The 20,770-nt window shown below is 39.0% G+C and overlaps 2 protein-coding genes across 3 annotated transcripts in view; both read left to right on the top strand.

Moving 5' to 3' along the window:
* The window catches only part of LOC140929946 (matrix metalloproteinase-9-like), an 11,165-nt gene extending 1,952 nt beyond the window's left edge, over positions 1-9,213 (top strand). Inside the window, exons 3-6 of the mRNA XM_073379627.1 lie at positions 610-786; positions 882-1,055; positions 7,879-7,953; positions 9,182-9,213. Of these exons, the coding sequence (XP_073235728.1) occupies positions 610-786; positions 882-1,055; positions 7,879-7,953; positions 9,182-9,213 (458 nt within the window). The remainder of the gene's footprint in view (positions 1-609; positions 787-881; positions 1,056-7,878; positions 7,954-9,181) is intronic.
* The window catches only part of LOC140951534 (uncharacterized), a 262,305-nt gene that overhangs the window by 82,950 nt on the left and 158,585 nt on the right, over positions 1-20,770 (top strand). The gene's annotated exons all lie outside the window — the stretch shown is intronic.

A 20,770-nucleotide genomic window follows, 5' to 3' on the forward strand; every position in this document is an offset into this window, starting at 1 on the left:
AATGGGTAATTTTACCATTTTGTAGATGTTCGAAAATCCTAGGAGAGGCAGGCAGGCGAGAAATTTTACAACAAATGCTCCGAAAATTCTAAATCTCAAATCGTCTTCCGAACAGATATTTTCCCGAAAATTGCCGTTGGGTGCCCCTGCAATGTTTTAAATACAATACAGTGACCTACAACTCTTGCACTTCTGCTGATTGGCACAGACCCTGGTGCTCCCTGGCTCCTGTGTATAACGGAAGGTGGGGCGACTGTGGTGAGTTTTAATTTGACTTAAAGAGTAAGGCGTCTCTACTTTGTCTTTTCATGTGATATCATCAACACATCAAAGATTTACATTTTCGCTTTTTTGGTGTCACCAGTCACTACATCGTGCCATAAGAAAACTACCTCAGGCCAATGTTGCAGTATTCCATTTAAATACAATGCAGTGACCTACAACTCTTGCACTTCTGTTCATTGGCACAGACCCTGGTGCTCCTTAGATCCTGTGTATAACGGGATATGACTGCCGTGAGTTTAAATTGACTCAGCTAAAGCATATTTAGTGTATATTTCAAAGTTACATTATCATTATACCAAGATCATTGTGTCTTTTCTTTGATAGCGTTACCAGTCACCACAACGTCACCAACTGTTTGCGCTCAGAAGACAACATCGGGCAAATGTTGCAGTATTCCATTCAAATACAGGGTAGTGACCTACAGTTCTTGCACTAATGCTGATCATAACGGACCCTGGTGCTCCTTGGATCCTGTGTATAAGGGGGGATGGGGCGACTGCCGTGAGTTTAAATTGACTCAGCTAAAGCATCTTTTTTAGTGTGTATTTCAAAGTTAGAGTATCATTATATCAAGGGCACTGTCTTTTCTTTGACAGCGTTACCAGTCACCACACCGTCACCAACTGTTTGCCCTCAGACAACATCAGGCAAGTGTTGCAGTATTCAATTTAAATTCAAGGCAGTGACCTACAATTCTTGCACTAATGTTGGTCACAACAGACCCTGGTGTTCCTTGGATCCTGTGTATAAAGGAAATTGGGGCAACTGCGGTGAGTTTTAAATTAGCTTTATTTAATTAAGGCATCTTTACTGCCTTTTTAAACTGACTTTAGTTTACTCGTTACATTCAAGCTAGGGAAAAAACGCTGAAAAATGCGCAGATTTGCGAAGCAAAACATTAACAGACCAGCAGAAACTTCCCTCGCGGTTCTTCAATTTGTAATGGTCCGTCCCTTGTCAGTAAAATTAACCAGGTGATTTTAGAGATTCCCACGCTCCTGTTGTCCCAAGACTACTTCAGATCCCTCAAGTAATCATCCTGAGAGAGGTGATTATAGTAATCTTTCATCAATTCAATTGCACGCAGACTATGAGCAGCGCCGAATACAATGTCGATTCGGAAACGTCTTACGGACGAGTTTTGATAATTCGAGATAACATATTTTAATGCAGGATTATTTGAAAGTTTTGGATGCTTAACGACTTAAAAAGTCTAAAAGAAAAGGAAATAAAGGAAGTGATCGTATCTCAAAGTCCACAAAAAAATAGTTCACATATAAGATTTCCGCAATTCGATCGCTTTCTTTTTCTGTTCCATGGTGAAAGCTTCATTGTAATTTTCTCACCAGAAAAGTTAGCACTGTTATTAAGCCCTCTCCCTATTGCAAACTGATGATAAAACTGTTAAAATTTGATAACGTCTTTCGACTCTCTCTAAAACCCGTAGTAGACTGACAACCGCTACCTCGTATGCATTCGTTGCTCCTGTATTTTGCTGGCATGCAATTACCCCTTGAAGGATCTTGTGATGTGGTAGACAGGTTTAAATACTGTTTCGAGAGAAAAACAAAAACAAAAACAAAAAACTTGCATTTCATTATATTCTGTCACAACTATTTAATTGCAGATTGTGCTAGCTGGGGTCGTTTAATCTACTGAAACCACTGTAAGTGAGTACATACCTTAGTTTATAAACCTATAAAAGTTCCTTGTACTAGTCAATTTATAATTAATCACCCATTTCATAATGAATTTTTTCACTTAATTCCGTTCATCTTTGACTTATTAGCACAAGGAAGCTTAAATACATATATGTGACTTTATATCATGGACCCTGGATTTGAAAGACTCAAGGACTACAGTACAATCTATCAGAAGAGTATATGATTTCAAACAAACAAAACTTAAAACTTAACCTCCAGGGGCACCCAATGGATCTGTTCCTCAAGATATCTGTTCTTCCACTTAAGGGATGGTTTTCGTCCTTTGGCCACACCCAATGTCCTTTAGATCCACCCCTTCCAGCCCCCCCCCCCCCCCCCCCCACCACTGGCTGAATTCTGCCATATGACCACACTCAAACTGGCCAGTAATGTCTGAACACGTCTGTAAGTCAGGTTGCAGGTTGTAGGTGCACCTTGCTGGCTGGGAACTCTTCCATCAGTCTTGCTGGGAGTGAGGAACGGATAAATTTTTCCCAGCAATCTCCCAAAATGCTTAAAATGGCTTCACAAAGCTGTGTTCATGCTTTGTTGTTGTTTCTAGGTCTTTTTCTCAAAATTTCCCGTTGGGTGCCCCTGAATCGAGATGTGAAAGCTTTCTAAGTCTAAAGCTGAGTAAGCGAGATGCTAGCAGTAAATATTAATCTAAATAGTGTGAAACAATAAAAAAAAAAAAATTAAATAAAATAGGCAAACAAGATACACCTAAAAAATGTCACTTTTGTTTTCTCTTTATTTTTTGCAGTTTTTGCTTCCTTTCTCATCAATGACGTCATTAATCAAAATTTGGTGAGCGTTACCTTGACGTGAAAAATTAACCGGTGTTGTTGTGAAAAACATTTTGAACGAGTAAATAATTTCTTTGTTGGTACCTAGTTCGACATGTTCGGGACCTGGCGATCAACACTTCTCAGAAATTAATACCGGAACACTGACAGGACTTTACAATTCTACAATAAAGGGGTCAATTAACTGTGATTTTTTGCATGGTGTTGGGGACTAACAGAAAGGAAGATTTAGGTAGTAATCAAGTTTGTGAACAATAAACAGATTGACCGAAAAGCTAACGATTCAACAGATAGCGCTTCCTTCAGATCGAACAGATTTGCGATAGGAATTAGTTTAACTTAGAGAAGTTAGAGAATCTCTCAAAACTTGATTTACGAGAGACATCTGCACTGTTTAAATCAGCGTTGGCCAGCTGGATTGAGTAACTATTATCACATTTTAGAATAAATAAAAATACGAGCTAAATTAAAAAACTTATAGAAGAGACCACCAGCCTTCTATTGTCTCTACTGGAACGAAACAATCTAAAGAATAAACAATGACCAGGAGCCCATAACCATGATGGGCTCCTGCAATGACCTATCACTGGTAACTGGGAATCCAAGGGGAAACGATTCTCACTGACATAAAACTTCAAAAATTGGAAACTTTGAAAAGGTTTCAATTTAAAAGCTGCCAGCTATGTGAAAAAGAAAAAAAAAACTGCAAAATAGACACGAGGTAACTCGATCTGTTAGAGAGTTAAGAGAATTAAGAGACTATAAACAACTCGAAGTGTAGCCTATTTGGGAACCGGGTCATACTGTAACATTCCCGGTTACCGTGTCACCATACAGACCCAGTGAAGAGACGTAATCAACAGAGTTTTGTACGGGAAGCCTTCGCAATGTCCAGCACCCATTTTTAATACATAGGGCTAAAAGCAAGCTCTCGTTAATATACGTAAAGTTTCTTCATATAAAAAACTAAAATTCTGTGATGCTAAATGGCGAAGGCAACGAGAACGGCAAAACATAAAAACAAAAACAAAAGGTCTAATAAGCGAAAAAGAAACATGATTGCACGTACAGCACATGTTTTTGTACATCTTTTGCTGTTTTCCACGTAAAACTTCCAGAAATTTCCCAGTTACTCGTTTTTTAGAGGAAATGTCGCATGTGTTTCTGTCTGCTTATTTTTTCACTGCCGCTCATTTTTACCTTGGTGCCCGCTAGATAGCCTCTCCGCTAGTATAACATTTTCAGGTTTTTCTTTTAACAAAACTCGTCTCTTTTGTATTTTATCTCTCGCTTCAGCTCTTTCTCTGTTATCCACGTCAGTGTTAAGCCCCGTGCAAACGGACGCAACTTTGTTGGCGAACAACTCCCAACATTGTTGGATGTTACATGTTGCGTCCGTTTGCACACCCTGTTGCATGTTGTTGGATGTTGTTTTGTGTTGTTGCGGAAAGTTTGAAACCGATCAAACTTTTCAGCCAACAACTCCCAACATTTCTTTTGTTCCGTGATCGCCGAAGCGTAGCGCAACAATGTTGGATCCGTTTGTACAGCTCTTCCAACATTGTTGGGGCCACGTACGCTCAATACGCATGGTTTACAAAGATTTATGGGTTGCATCCTTCCCACGATGCACTTCAGGTCCCACATTGTTGGGAATTGTTACATCCGTTTGCACACCACTGCCAACACGCACGTAACAACTCGCAACATTGTTCGGAGCTGTTGCGTCCGTTTGCACGCAGCCTTAGCCTGCAAACGGCAGACCTTTCTCCTCGCTCATCGCCGCTGAGGAACGTTTCGCGAGGAGGATTGTCTGCGACTGAGCGACAGAAATTTCATACTGATGACTCAAAATCTGTCCGGAATCCGGTCAGAAGCGCTAATTGGTCAACGGAGGAGTTTCATTGTTCTAGCTATTGTTTACGAATGACAGAGAAAGGACAAAAGGCGGCATGTAAACGCGATAAATCTCTAACAAAACAGTCAATCTGTGTGGAATATAGTCTTCTCTAGAAGAAGTATTTGAGTTTTGAGGGAGCTTATTCGCAGATGAACACAACACTTTTCCAAAATCGACCTGGAGAAACGTAAAATTGAACAAATTTGCATTTGGAACCCCATGACTACCAGATTTATCATGAAAACATTGATTAACGTTAGACCACGAGTAGTCCCCATTTTTCCTCAGGGATAGTAGAGCGGGCAAAACGCGACCGCACGTGAAAATCATTCCACGCGAGAAAAGGCGACCCCGCGTCTCGCCTTTCTCGCGTGGGATGATTTTCACGCGCGATTGCTCTACTATCCCTGAGGACAAATGGGGGACTACTCATAGTGTAGATTTACGTCATCAGTATGGAATTTCTGTCGCTGAGTCGCAGACGTTCCTCTTCGAGAAACGTCCCTCAATGGCGATGAGCGAGGAGAAACGTCTGCCGTTCGCCAGTGTAGACATTAAAATTTAGTCGAAAAGAAGAACTCGGCCTTGTTGTTATTTTTTTCTGTCTTAAAGTCTAGGCGACCATGCGATTTACCGCCAAAACGCGCGGGTGGTTGAAACGCGATATTTCACTCCTGCTTACATCAATGGGTGGGCGTTCTTACGGTGGATTTTATCAGAACCAAAAATCTCTTCGATGCAAAGGTAACCTATTTTTTACCCATGGTGCTTCGCTGTGCGCACCTCACGCGCGAGAGCTTCGCTATAACATTTACAAAACTACTTAAGATACCTTTAGGTGAAGTCAGTGATCATAGGAGTCTATAACCTAATGAACGATAATACGAGAAAACGTGAAGCATTATCATATGGTGTACCCGTTCGGAAAATTTTGACCCCATTCAATACACCTAAATGAAAGATTTCCTTACTATTTCATATTCTTCAACCTATAAAAATTACCCCTTTTAGGGTAGGGCTTCAGTAAAGGCGCAAAAAGGAAACAATGAAAGCCACAAAAACCATGAACAAATATTTGCTTTCCAATTTGGCAATTGTCACGGACTACTGGCAACCACTATGCGAGGAGAACGTGTGACTTGGAAATAAGTCGAAAAACCCGACATACACGTATTAAGGTGAGAAAAAAGTTAGAATTCGCATTTCGCGACAGCAAACCAAACCGCCACGGAATCAATGTCAATTTTTAATAAAATAATTTGTTATTTATGAGCAAAGGCAGTAATAAATAAGCAACAACAAAAAATAACGCGAAAAATGAACGGCTTTCGGAGTCGTCATGACACCATTTAGTCCAGTCATTTTGTGGAATAAAAAAGTTCACCTGCGAGTGGCTGCGACTACTTGCAACAAAAGATATTTTAGCTGTTTTAGACTGGGACACCAATTCTATAATAGCATATAAAAAGTCCCAAATAGTCCCAATAAAGGAAGTTGCTTAATGACGGGATTAATTGTGCGGATCCGAGACCTTTCCCGGACCCTTTTGCTTATGCTAAAGGTGTTTTTCTATTGAATATATTTATACCTGGTTTTTTGAAAACCGGGCTACTAAAAAATGTCGTCTCTCGCACTGATTGGTAATTTAATGGCCCTTTAATAGTTACTTGAAAAGTAAAATCTCACCTCAAAAATAAATTATAGAATACACGAGCTTCCATTTGATAGAATCGTGTGTCTTGAAGGTAACAAAAGGGAAGTTTCCTCATTAATCTGGAAAATAAGGCATTTTAAAGGGCAATTTTTAGTGTCGGTGTCACCGATTGCAAAGCCATTTCCCCAGTTCACCCCATTTTTAATTGAAGCTTAGGTCTCCCAAAAACAATCTAAGCCAACACTGCTCAACAAAACCAAGTCCTACAACCACCAGTTCAACTGCTTGCTGACTAGGAACATTATCAACAGAGTGGGTCATTGGTTGCATGCAAACAGCACAAACAAACTGCATAAGAGTGCAAGAATACATCAAACTTTACAACAACCCCACCCTCCCTGGAATTTAACTGGGCTACCCCAAATGCAAAAAAGGTGATAGCCCACTGTCTGTGCAACAACATGACACCCAGCCAGACACAGCCCCCCCTTAATTTGAGGGAGGCATTGAGCTTTGAAAGACAGGGGTACTGCCCAGGTACAAAAACTCAGCAATTCGCACTATAGCACAAAGCACGGTCTTTACAACCACCCCACCTCCCTGGATTTTAACCAGGCTACCCCTACGGGCCCTACGGGCTGGGCTGTTGCCCCCCTCGTGTAAATTTTCTGGAATTTCCACTGATTTCTGTCAATTCCAGGAAGTTATTTGGAGCCCATGGTTAAGAGGTGTGGTTAGTCCTGAACAGCGAGATTGTTGTTTTTACACTAAAAGTATCACCGCTTTAAGCAAATTAAGTTTTGAAAGATTGCCTGCAATGTGCTGGACTTGACCTAAGATTTCAGGCAACCCGGTTTTCAAAACTCTAGGTAGATTTTATTTTGTTTTTAAATTTATTTTACATTTGCCACTTAGAACAAATATTACAGAAAGAAAAGGAAAAATACATATACATATATATCTTACTACTAAGATGCAAATTAACAGGGCAGGAAGAGCTACAAAAATAGTTCAAAATTAAATGTAATATTAAGTGACTTAACCTTTGTGGTAGATAGAATGGCGAGGAAGCGCAATAGTAGCTAAATAGCTTGTAGAAATTGGGCTCCTCATACTTAATTATGATTTAATGTAAGCTGGCATATCATCTATCTAAATATAATCATTAAAATTCTCTAAATAATGTGAAGCAAGATTTTAAATAATAATATGACACTTTCTTCTTGTTCTTTTTTTTTTCTTGGACTATAAACGCAAATCTTTCAAATTTGTTAAGCGTTTAAGCTCGTTTTGAAAAGTAGCCAGTCGTTAGTTCAAGTTGTAAGTGACGTCACGGCGGCCATATTGGTGGTCAAAAACAAGAACATTTCTATGCTCTGGGAACTTAACGCTATTTTCATCTAAATTCTTTGAGAAAAATTGTATCGTCTTGACCACACCAACATGGACGCCTTGTAACGTGGTTGCAAATCAAGAATAGATATTTTTGAAATGAATGATTAATTGTCTGATTTGTTTTTACCTTCACAGGTTCGGAACCTGACGGCCCACATTTGTCAGAAGTACATAGTGGAACAGGACTTGAAAATAAGGGAACAATTCACTGTAATGTTTTTTTTTGGTGTTGGGAACTTATAAAAGTGAGATCTAGTCACATCCGAGTTGGTCAAGGATATGCTTCTCACCATAAAATGCTAATGATACGACCGCTAGCTCATTGAAATCAGGCAGAGACCGAAGACATTTGGAGTTGAAATAACTTGCACTCTAACAACGAGAAAGCGCGTTTACCAGTTAACGTAATCAACTAGCATCACATTTTATTATAGTGAAAGCTAATGACACGTAACGAGAGAAATAACTAAAAGGCGATCATTCAAGGAAAAATAAAGATAAATATCAAAATGTAACTTAAATGCTGACACTGATGTGAGATGTCCGGACGATTTCTTAGAACTGATAACATGTTGATAGTCTGTCTTTCATTCTGTTTACGCTCGAACATGTACACATAAAAGAACCGTGTTCTCGGCTTCGTCCGTGCATCTTCTTTTGTTCATGGAAAAAAGCAGAAGAAAAATTACAAAAGTAGAATTTACAATTAATTTCGCTGAAGAAGAAAAAAATATATTGAGTCAAAGCACTATTTACAAGTCGCTATTAGTATTTTAGCATCTTTTTAAAATTTTTATTTACTTTTAATCGAAATGAATTTTTTTAAATTGAAATAAGGTTTTTTTAATTGAAATGAATTTTTTTGGGGTCCACTGAAAATTAAAATTACTCACGTGAGGGGATGAAAGAAGTGCTTTTTAACTCCTCCACTGGCTAAACTACAGAATACAGGATCACTTATTTCCATATCATTAGATAGTAAAAACATCTATTGTAATTGGACCAGAGCGGCCCTGCATTCTGTAGTCGAATTCTTTGTATTATTCTTATTCCGGAATACGGTTAATCGAACAAACCCTAAAGTGGTTAAGATAAGCTCAGATTTTTGCATTTGGTAGAAAGAAAGCTAACCAGGGCGGCTTACCTCGTCTTAAGATCTTGATTTTTGAAAAACCGTTGCGCTTCACGAGATTTTAGCTGTCTCCGATTCTTCAAGACGAGTTCAAGAGCGAAGTGATGTTTTTTAATGCAATCGAGAAGTATATGAAAACAAGACTCCTAACTCCCCAAGAAACCTGCTTGTTCGCGCTGTTCGCGACCGTTGCATGCAGTACTTTGAAATGGACGCTAAAAAGACGACTCCAGAGAGCATGTGAAGAAAGAAAGCCCGCTGACCAGTTGTGCGCTTCACTTTCATATATGTACATTTTATTTCCAGGCCGTCTTCCAGGCCCCCTTTTTGATTCTTAAAATACGTTTTCGATGGTGTACATGTCATGCCATCTAAACAACCTTTTACTAATAAATCAGAAAATTTACTCTGGGTCTTTCAATATTGAGGGATATTGATTGTAACGCCCTCCCAACCGTTTAGTTTGGGTGACGCATCACGTGATGTTGGATACGGTAACTCAAAAACTCATGTGCAGTACATTCGGGAGCGTGATTGTAGTTTTGTTACCGATTTGTACCCTCGCTCGAGGCAAAGTTTTGCTCGAAACCATGAGTTACCCTACAGTCTTTGACTGCCGTATGGCGTGATTCTGTGGGCGTTGAGAGTTCTAGGTCAGGGTTTAAATCAGAGTGCGCGGATATTTTTCACCAGAGTTGTCTGTGTTGTTACGCCATACTGACGAGCCCCAAAGAGGGCGAAACAGCTGTCTACGGCTACAATCCCGCTCTGTTTTTGAGTTCTTTCGGTGTCGTGTTGATGTCTTGCAGAGTTAATTTTCACGTAGTACGATCACGGTTTTAGGTCTACGAGTATAGTAGATCCTCGCTCGACTAAACTGACGTTACAAGTTGGATTGTGTCAGACTTATGGTTTCTTCAACCAAACACCGCGGTTTCCTTGCAGCCCTTTTGACGGCAAAAGGCTGTCTCTCCGGCATATACCTTGTTAGGGCCAAATCGCTTTTTTTATTTGGCTATCGGAAGGGCCAAATTGAGAGGAAGTGCCAAAGTAGCTTTAGTGTGGCCAATTCAGAAATTAGATGGTCCCAATTAGTACCATCTACAACTATTTTGACTCTTTCTGTCCAAACTGTTTAATTTCCATGAAAGAGTATCATCTTCCCACCAAGAGAGGAAACTATTATTTTTAAGTCCAATTAATAATAGAGCGTATTAGCCCCTCTTGGGGCCAAATCGGTATCTCCTTATTTGGACCTTAGAGGGTCCAAATTGAGAGGAAGGGCCTAAATGGCATTTAGTGTGGCCAATTCAGAAATAAGATGGGCCGAATCGGTACCATCTCAAACTGATTTGGCTCTTCTCATCCAAAACGGCCCAACATGGGCCAAACTGGCCCTCAAGACATTGGGGCTGATTTGGCTTTTGGAGCCGGTTTGGCTCTTTCCATTTTACATGTATACCGTAAACTGCCGCTTATAAGCCCATCCGCTTATGAGCCCCCCCGGTTATAGGCCCACCTACATGCAAAAAAAAAAAAAAAAAAAAACCGATTATAAGCCCATCCGGATATAAGCCCCAATTACAGTTTTGATTTTGTTTTGAAATTTAACTGAATTCGATTTATTGCTTCCTTTTTAAGGCTTCAATTGTAAGAATAATAAATTTAAATCATACGTCGATCAACAGTGCTGTTGCTCATTTCGAGACGTTTTTTTTTTCACCCGCTTATAAGCCTATCCGGATATAAGCCCCCCTGTTTATAAGCCCACCCAAAACCCCTTACGAACTTGTATAAGCCCAGGGCTTATAAGCGGCAGTTTACGGTATAAGGGGATTCCAATAATTCTATTCGGGTTGTTATCCCCCCTCGGATATAAGCCCCCCGTTTATAAGCCCACCCAAAACCCCTTACGAACTTGTATAGGCCCAGGGCTTATAAGCGGCAGTTTACGGTATATTTTCAGGACGATATTCTGGTGCCTTAACATTTTATTCTCAGAATAACGTGTTGAACGTTTTTAAGTTTAGTGTTCTAATTTGAGAGTCGGCATTGACATCAAAAGGATGATTTTATCGCACCCTTCCTTGTTTGACTGAGTTCATTGTTTTCACTGGTAACTGATCGACTGATACCATTATTTTTTTCTCGCGTGCGCCGAAATCACTGTGGAGAATGGATTGCCTAAACTTGGCTATTTACCGATGACTTTTAAATACAACTGAAGGTTTTTTCTTGACATAATAAGACACACTGAATGAAGTCAAAAATCACTTCAGTCTATGGCACGCGTTGGTAGCCAAGGGATTGTCGCACCTTTTTCGTAAGACAAAGCGGGATCGACAAGGCGCAAATTTAGAACAGCTTCGAGTGAAAAATACGTGCTTTTGCTCGTTTGATTCTAATCTTGTAGAATACTTTATTCTTTAATAAAAGTAGTTTCAAGGTCATAACAAAAACTAATCTGTGAAAATGTTTCGCGTGCTGTCGCTTGGTTTAAATGCTGAGCGGCACTCGCGGGTTAAAGACAAAGCGTCAAGACAATAAAGTGAAAAGGCGCTAACTTTAAAATCACTTTTTAGCAGTCCGGGCCACAACCAGATCTGGATATGTAATTTCCTGCAATCTGATTGGCTCAGAGCTCAACCAAAACATTGACTTGACTGCGAAAGGACTAAGCTCGACAGAAATGTCGAACAGGGAAACTTCGAAGCAAAAGAAATTAATAGCTGTAGAGTGCTTTGGGTGGAATGTACCTTAAAGAAAAGTAACAGCAATACGGAGCCGATTAATCGAGGTTATTTTATGCGTCATAGCGTTCGATTTACGAATATCGAGATGTTAATGATCGAGAACGCTTTCTGTAAACACCCGTGGATTTCTGATGATAGACCAGAAACAACTCGACGACTCCGATCGAATTGGAAGAATAGGGAATTTGAATACCGCGATACATTTCAAGTGGTAAGGTTTTAAGAAGTCCTGTTTGGAGTAATTTCTGCGAGCACAGCTTCGACCTGGAGAAGTCTGTTCTATTCTACTTCGGGCGCAATACCATACGCGCAAAAATCTAATTTCGATCTAAGGATTGATAATGATAATCTTAATGCTAATTATTCTTGCTGTATATAAATTTCCAGTATATTGAATCGTCACACATGTTGGAAATATGCGAAGGTCAAAGAAATAAATAAAATTTGTAGAAATTGCACTCGCGAAGAGTCGTAAGCAGTCATTAACGAACTTCTGTCTTTGCTTATTGCAAATTGCAAAACCCCATTGCGGATGAAAATAATGCAAGTGGACTTATTCGTGTTCTAATAGCTGTTAAATAGTCACTGAGAAGATGTAAACATAATTTGACAATTCTATTTTGAAAAACAGCTTTGACAAATGAAATAGATGTGCAGCCTTTACATATTGTTTCTGTCAAAATATTTAATAGAATGGTTTTTCACAAGACAAGAAAATATTATATATTTATATCTCTATATTTTTTTAAAAAATTTGTTCCTTTAAATTATTGTTATTAAGGGGGTGCATCAGTTGAGACGACTGATGCGGTGCTAAATCTCAAAGGAAGGTGTCACATTGGGATGCAGGGCTAGTACAGCATCACAGTAGTTTTTTGACATAAGAGATTTTATAATACCATGTGTCTACTACCTAGGATATAGTAGTTTTACGGTAGATAGGAAAAACACGACTGTAATATGGGTTACAGACGGATACCATTCCAGTTTAGTCACATTCTCACTTGGCATTGCAGTAGCAACATTCACTTTTATTGCACTAGCAATCATTTCCCTCCCTCCCTCCCTGTAGGGTTTTATTTTGTTCTATTCATGGACAGTGTGATCGCTTTTATTATTTGATTGAGGTTGTTTTAATTCTTTTTTAGTTTGGTCTTTCTTATTTGTTGGAGCACTTTATTTTTATACTAAATATTACCTTTTAGTTATTTACCATGTATTGTATTTTGTTATGATTAATAAAGGCTGTCTTGTCTTGTCCCAAACAATGCCTGGGTTTCTGAGTTTTGTTCATTTAGTGTAAAAACTATGCCATTATAGTAATATCCTGTCACTGTGGGTGGAATACATACACACTGAAAAACTTAGTGGGCACTAATCCTCTATTATTATTAGATTATGTTTGTCCTGTATCATACAGTCAAACCCCTCTTTACGGACACCAGCTTAATGTGGACTCGCTGTTATTATGGGAAGTTTCCTTGGTCACTGGGAAAAACCCTTAATTTTTCTCTTTATTCAACCCACTTAATACAGACTGACCTGTTAAAGTGGATAATGGACGTTTTTTTCTTCCTCAATGAACAGATTCTCATATAAAGTCAACCTCGCTAATCCGCACACTTTATAGTCCATTGTGTGCTGTAGTCAACCTCTTTTTTTTTGTAGGGTAAAAAAACCTTTCACTTAATTGACGTCATGTCCATGTTCCCAGCATCATGGTACACCAAAATGAATGAATTGTGCACAAAAATAATAGACCATTTTGACATCAATCGAGTTGGTAAATTTTACATAATTTTTGATCGATTTTCTCGAGACTTCCGTGTGTTTTCATGGACACAGTCTGCAGAATAAGAGCTTAGTGATGTTTAAAGATGTTAGGTGTGATGCTGTAGTATTTCGATAAAAGAGTGTATTTTTGACTTTTATAACAGGACCTGCTTGATATGGACACCTCCGTTATATAGACACTTCCTATGGCCCCTTCAGTGTCCATATTAATGGGGTTTGACTGTAATGAAATATGGAACAGTTTTGTAAGATCGATCATTTGGTGTCCTGTTTAAAGTATATTTTCAGCCATTCTTCACATTTTCCACCTTGCATGTCATAACCTAAGGCAAAGTAAAGTAACAAATAAATAATAAATTAAAAAATTATATGAGCAATCGAAAATACAGGCATTTTTTTATGTACCTCAATCTGTGTATGGGATGACCAATGCTCTTATTATATTGTCAGCATTGACATTTTAATTCAGTAATCGAAAATTATATAAGTGGGAAACTGGTTTGCACTGTTGCATACTGTCTCATGACAGTGATTAATAAACCATCATCATTTCAGTCAAGATTTTTGTATTCAAAGCTATCGTATTGCCTCCTACAATGTGGGCTCGCTTGGGGCTATTGTTGTTGTTTTCACTTTTCTGAGCTCGTGACAAGGCAGTCATTTAACTGCGCAACTGACTTTTGCATCTTTAAAAGCACAGCACTATGTGAAACTGCTTTGCACTACACCAAACAGACCACTATCAACAAGCAAATTTTATGTAGATTTCAAAAAAATTTTTTCGAACAGTCCAAAAAATGACACTCACCTTCATTTTTTCGATGTTTTGCTCCTTGTCGGGCATTTCTTTGAGCTGGAAAACTCTCGTGCTCGGTCGTTTTACCTCCCAAGAACGCACAAACCTTTATCGGACGGCATTTTTTCTTTACACCCCTGATTTCTTGTTGTCTAAAGTCACAGCTCTCAAAGTAGTCTGGGGAAAGGACACTTCTAGGCGCAGCAAAGAGCCAGGAAGTGACCTTCCCTCGTGTTTCTCGGCGTAGGCGCCATTTTGCAAATGTGGTTGACGTCATCATATATCCAGATCTGGTTGTGGCCCGGACTGTTCAGGGAAAATGGCTGGTTGGGTTGACTTAGTTTAATTTCATCGACGCAGTCGAGGTAGAAAATACATGCGTTGCGGGGTAGTGCCTTTTAACCTGCCGAAGGTAAAGTAAATTTTTCGTCGTCCTTGTCTAATACGGCTTTTTTTGATAGTGATGTTAAACGTTTCACTTCTGTATTCAACTTTTCCACTAATATGGAAATCTAGCACGTTCTGTTTAGGTCGTCGCGTTGTCAGTTATTCGGGCCTGAAAACTCGCTTTTATAAAAATAGCCTCACCCCTCTCCTGTTAGATCTTTTCGACGGTATATTTTCTTTACACCCTGGTCCTACTCCCCTAAGTCGGCGCTTGTTACGCTACGGTGGCTTACGAAAGTTTGAATTTCGCGGTCGATGATCTCGCTACGGTAATCGCAACCTTTGTTTCTCGAACAATAGAGGCACGTTACCTTAAACAATAAAGAAGGCCATAAAAGGACCAAAAATCTCTGTCATTGTTACCCCAAAATTGCAACCCAGAGAAGTTGACACGCATAATGACACGCTAGCTTCGCAATCGTGCTCGTCCCAGGGCCGTCTTGGAATATGAACCTTAATTGCCTATTATTATAGCATTTGTATGGCGACGCCATGTTGGGTGAAATCTTGAGGGGCTCACACGCGTACTCTATCGCAAAACGGAGCACCCTAATTCTAATTGACAATTTGTATAAATAAAGGAGTGCAGCTGCTGTAATACCTCATGAAAGTAAAGACTCAGAATAATTGATAATTCTTTAGTTTGCTTTTTGAAGACATCATGAAAACGGAGAATAGATCCACGTAAGCGATCGACTAGAAGCTACTGAATAATGCGTCAGCTTCTCTATCCCCCTACGGTTGCCAATCTTTCCCTACCAACTCGGTTGATAAAAACAAATCGTTGCATTTTGCTCGTCACCGACACAACACCGTGAACATATCTTTAAATACTAACCCCTTAAATGTTTTGTACCGGATATGTTGTACGTAAATAAAATACGGATTAGGTTGTTTCAATCCACGCTGAATTGCAGTTTCCTTCGTCTCCCAATTATTCATTGATGAATGTTACGAATCATTATAGCGGATCCGAGCGACCGCGCGTGCGCAGTGGAGGTTCATTACTAAAGAAAATTGGAAACCGCAAGGAACAGTTTGTTATAGTTATTCATAGGTGGAAATGTTAATAAGTCATCAACCTTCCTGGGCTTTTTCGCCAGAAGAAACAAATAGTATAACTTACAGTAAAGGTTACTGAGTATCAGGTATATTGTGATGTATAATCTAAAGGGTTGTTTACGGCACATAACGGTTTTTGTTGTCCTACTTTGGAAAGACCACATATTCTAAACACAAAAATTGGACTAATTTACCATTTGGGTATATAGACGAAAAGATTGACCTATAAACACAAAATGTGAACTGGGCGCCAGAGAATTTCGTGAATGTCATGGGTTATTAGATTCTTGTTATCCCCCATACCCATACTGTTTAACATATTTGCTAGACCACGAGCGGGATTGCTGGGTAGAGGGAAGGATGGCAGCCCTTACGCAGCTGTCAAGAGGTGCGCCTTAGATCGAGAACTATAAGGAAGGACCCACCTTTGGGCAGAACACACACACACACACACACACACACACACACCAGCTTCTCAAAGGGGTGTGGTGGGGAAGGGTTCAGTGATGCAAAAGGTATGAGTAAGAATTCTTTTCCAAGGCTATTACTGTGATCGGATTTGATTTATAATTTTCTCTCTTTTTTTGTTAATAGCACAAGTATAAATTTCTGAATTTCTTTGCGTAGGTTGAAGTTTATTCATTTTAATTATTATGTTTTTGTTTTAGGTAATTAAAAGTATATGAATGGACGCTTCGCTTTTAGCCTTGGCTAAATCTATATATTAGTTAAGACACAAAGGAAATGGAGAACATACATATAGCTGTAGATTAAAACAACGTGAACCTGAATTTTATTTTGACCAACAACATACAAAACCATCTTTCTCTTTGAATGAAATGCCGTGCAGAATGAGATCGGAGGACAACAGGCTCGTCCTGTCTACTCTACATGTTTTCAAACATGTTACTGTGGGGAGCTTAAGCAACAACAGCGGAGACGGCAACGAGAACGGCAAAAAAGCGATAGATTTAGATTGGCAAAACAACAACTTTGCGCGTGCATCACGCCTTTTTTGTACATTTCTTTACAATCGTTGCACGACTGCGACGTGAAACTGTTTAATTTCACTTTTTTGGAGAACGTGAACACAAGACAACGACTTTCTTGTTCTTTTCCTCAACTTCGATTATGAAGTCCTTTAGTATCAGAAAAATTTGCTACCATTTGATGAATTGAACAAGATACAATAAACACGATGAAGCCTGAAGCAGTGCGAATTCACTTTTCAAGTGAAGTTTTCGTAACCGTCGCCGTCCTTGTTGCTTAAGCTCCCTCACAGTAAGCTCGGACGTCAGCCTACAAGGAGACATACTCTTACCAGAACTAGTCACTGCAGACGTTAGTCAGTCATTTTTACTTACTATCTATAAGGTGGACACTGACATCTTTGACCATCTGCAAGAAGGATTAACTGGCGCTGGTTTCAATGATGTACGTTTTTGGAGAGTTGATTGTACTTTTCGTGACTCCACTTTCACACTCCTCTGTTATTGTGCTCAGCTTTACGTTTCATACCTACATGGAAACTGAATCCATAGCCTTCTAACTGAATTGACAAGAAAGAAGCTAAAACTTTTTGCAAGAAGAAAGGTTTTTTAAATCTATCCACAAAAAGAAGAAAAGAACTAAACTCGGGAAAGCTAAAGAAAGATTTTAAGAAATAAGTTTACATTTACGCTTCATGTTCCTGCAGATGGTAACAATTGATTCAGTTGTTGCTGTTGGCGGAGTCTCGCTTTACATTTTCCGAACTTCCTTGTCGCAGTGAGCAGAGAGGCTTTGTGCCTCGCTTTCATGTCTTAAAATTACGCATATAAAGTCCCGGATGGTAGGGACGCCCCCTTACTGGCAGCTGAAGAAATGACACATTAATCAGTAACATTAAACATAAAACCATAATTATTTGTTTCAGAAATAAACTGAGAATTTCATATACTCAAAAAAGATTCGGTTGTCTGTATATTTCTGTCCTTTAGTGTATGTGAACATATTATTAATTTATGCTAAAAACTTTTAACTGAGCCTTTTTTTATAGCTTAAATTAAGTTTGTGGCTCCACTGGCCCCCTAATATTCCATTCAGAGTTGATATCTTTTTTGCTTTATATTTTTTAGCAGAGGTTCAGATTATAAGCTCTAAAGTAATTGTGTCTTCGACACACTGGCAAGAAAACAATGTTTTTTGTTATAGAATTCGGAAGATTCTCCTTGCATCTATACTACAGTAACTTAAAATTTCAGCTGTGTCATTTTAAAGGAACTTTTACCATACTCAAAGAATTCAATTTATAAGTGTTTGCAGAGTAATGAGGCATCAGCCCTCTTGGTAGATTCTGGAGGTAAAACAAATATAGTAAACTAAACAAACTTATAGTAAAAAAAAAGGCCGACATGAAAAGCAAAAATGTTAATTACTTTTCAAATTATCTCCAAATTGTTATTAATTTGAAAGTAATATTTATCTACTGGTTCGTGCGCAATATATATCAGTAGTATAGGGCGCACCGAATTAACCTCTTTTTGGGGCAGGAATTTCATTAACTTGGGCAGGAATAAATTAACGCCAATGACGTCATAACCTTTTGTCTTGATCTCATGAATAAAATGCGCAGGAATCTCATTAACTTGCGCAGGAATCAATTAACGGCGATGACGTCATAACCTTTCGTCTTTATTTCATGAGTAAAATGCGCAGGAATCTCATAAAGATAAGGTCATGTGCTATTTTTATTTTGTGGCGGTCATGGTTGGTATAACCGGTTTGACAGGTTTTAGTTATTTTCGGAAGATGATGTCATATGTATTCCGGGGTACTATGATGTCATAGTTGTTTTGATTGGTTGACCGGAATTAGAAAGACGCTCATTGGCTGTCTCGTTTGACGAAGCATTCTGGTTGGTTGCCGTATTTTTATGACTCTGTAATTAATGACATTCAAAACCAGCTTTGTTTGCAAAAGTAATAAAATTTGTTTATGACTAAATTGTGAGTCAGTGTGTGTTTGTCTCTGTCTTAGTCAAGATGGGGCTTTCTCTGTCTTTGCTTCGGATCGACTTTTCTCTGTATCGCGCACAAGCCAAAACATTGAAGGTGTCTTCAAGTGAAATGGAAATGCTTCAACAAAAATTTAAAGATCTGCCGGGTTCGAGTCTAAAAAAGTCGAAAAAACTCCACTCTGAGGTCTTTTCAAAAGTAAACTGGGGACGATTGGTGGTATTTTTGAACTTCGCGGATCAGCTGGGATTAACTGAGGAGGAATGGGAACTACTACTTAATTTTCTCGTGCCCACTCTCACCCAGATTCCACAGTAGCTATATAAGTAAACATCAAGAGGAAAGAAATCATTCGGGTTTGAACCTTCATAGCGATCATCAGCGATGGGTTGCTGTCCTCCTTCGTCCACTTTTGGATTTGAACACATCTTCAATCGCATACGTTGTGTATTAGCTTGCTGCGGTGGTAGAGTGGTTGTACAAAACTCGGAATTTTGTAATGGAGAAAAAACTAGTCAGCATCTACCTCGACCCAAGTCAACCCGCAAGTTTCGGTGGTTTAGATGCTGTTTACAGAGCAGTCAAAGAGAAAGGAAAGAACAAGATATCGCGTAAACAAGTCCGAGAATGGTTGAGTCAGAAAGATGTTTATACTCTTCACAAGCCCGCGCGAAGACGCTACAAGAGAAGCCGAGTCATCGTTCCTGGAATAGATGCCCAGTTTCAAGCGGATTTGATCGATCTTCAAAATCTCAGTCGCTACAACAAGGGTTATAAATACTTACTGACTTGTATAGATATCTTCAGCAAGTACGCCTTTGTGTTACCTTTGAAGACAAAACAAGTTCAAGAACTGGTCAAAGCCTTTCAAAAGATCCTTTCTACTGGTCGAAAACCTACCAAACTGCAAACAGATCAGGGAACAGAGTTCCTAAATCGTGTGTTCCAGAAATTGCTGCGTGACAACAACATTGCCTTTTTTACTGTTAACTCTGGGCTCAAAGCCTCAGTGGTTGAGCGTTTTGACCGAACATTTAAGAATAAGATGTATAAATATTTCACGGCCAAAAACACTCTCACCTATATCAATGTATTACCCCAGTTAGTATCTTCTTACAATAACACCTACCACCGAAGTATTAAAATGAAACCGAGCCAGGTGACTAAAGCGAATGAAGCTCAAGTATGGGATACTTTGTATGGTAATGACGTTGAAAAGCGTGTGCGTTTTAAATTTCAAGTGGGAGATCGTGTTAGGATCAGCAAAGTAAAGAGAACGTTTGAAAAATCTTACTTACCTAATTTTACGGAAGAAATTTTTACTGTTTACAAGCGAATGGCTCGTCAAGTACCCGTTTATAAACTAAAAGATGATGCAGGAGAAATCTTAGATGGAACATTTTATGAGCCTGAATTGCAGAAAATTATTAAGAACGATGATGTGTACCGGGTCGAAAAGATTTTGCGGAAGAGAAAGCGTAAAGGGGTAGTAGAGTATCTTGTAAAATGGAAAGGTTACCCAGACAAGTTTAATAGCTGGATAGCAGAAAGTAATATCTCAAAGTTGTAACATTTTGTGTGAAGCCAATAAAAGGGTTATTTTAACTGAAAACAAATGTTGTTGTGTATGGTTATAAATTAAGAACGCCAGGAATAAATGTTCATTTGAACACACGATACGATGGAGGTAACACAGTTTTACCTGCATCTTCCAAGCAATAGGAGCCTCGATAAGTTTCCCAACAACACATTAACGGAGTACCATGTTGGTTTACCTCAAACCGTTAGCTTGACGGGGGACTGGGAAGTAGCGTTAACAGAAATTCATTATCCTCACAGCTGGAATAATGTCCAAGGAAATTTTGGTAATCGATTCTTCCTTCGGAACCAAGAATTGTCCGGAGTATGGGAGGTCCTAATTATACCACCGGGTCATTATTCTTCCATTGAAGATATCTTATCAAAGATGAAAGGGCTGATCGAGAATGTAAAGCGTTTCAATAACGATGTAACATTTTCCTACGATACCTTCATTAGAAAGGTGACT

This window comes from Porites lutea, chromosome 1, assembly GCF_958299795.1.
Source record: "Porites lutea chromosome 1, jaPorLute2.1, whole genome shotgun sequence".
Lineage (NCBI taxonomy): Eukaryota > Metazoa > Cnidaria > Anthozoa > Scleractinia > Poritidae > Porites > Porites lutea.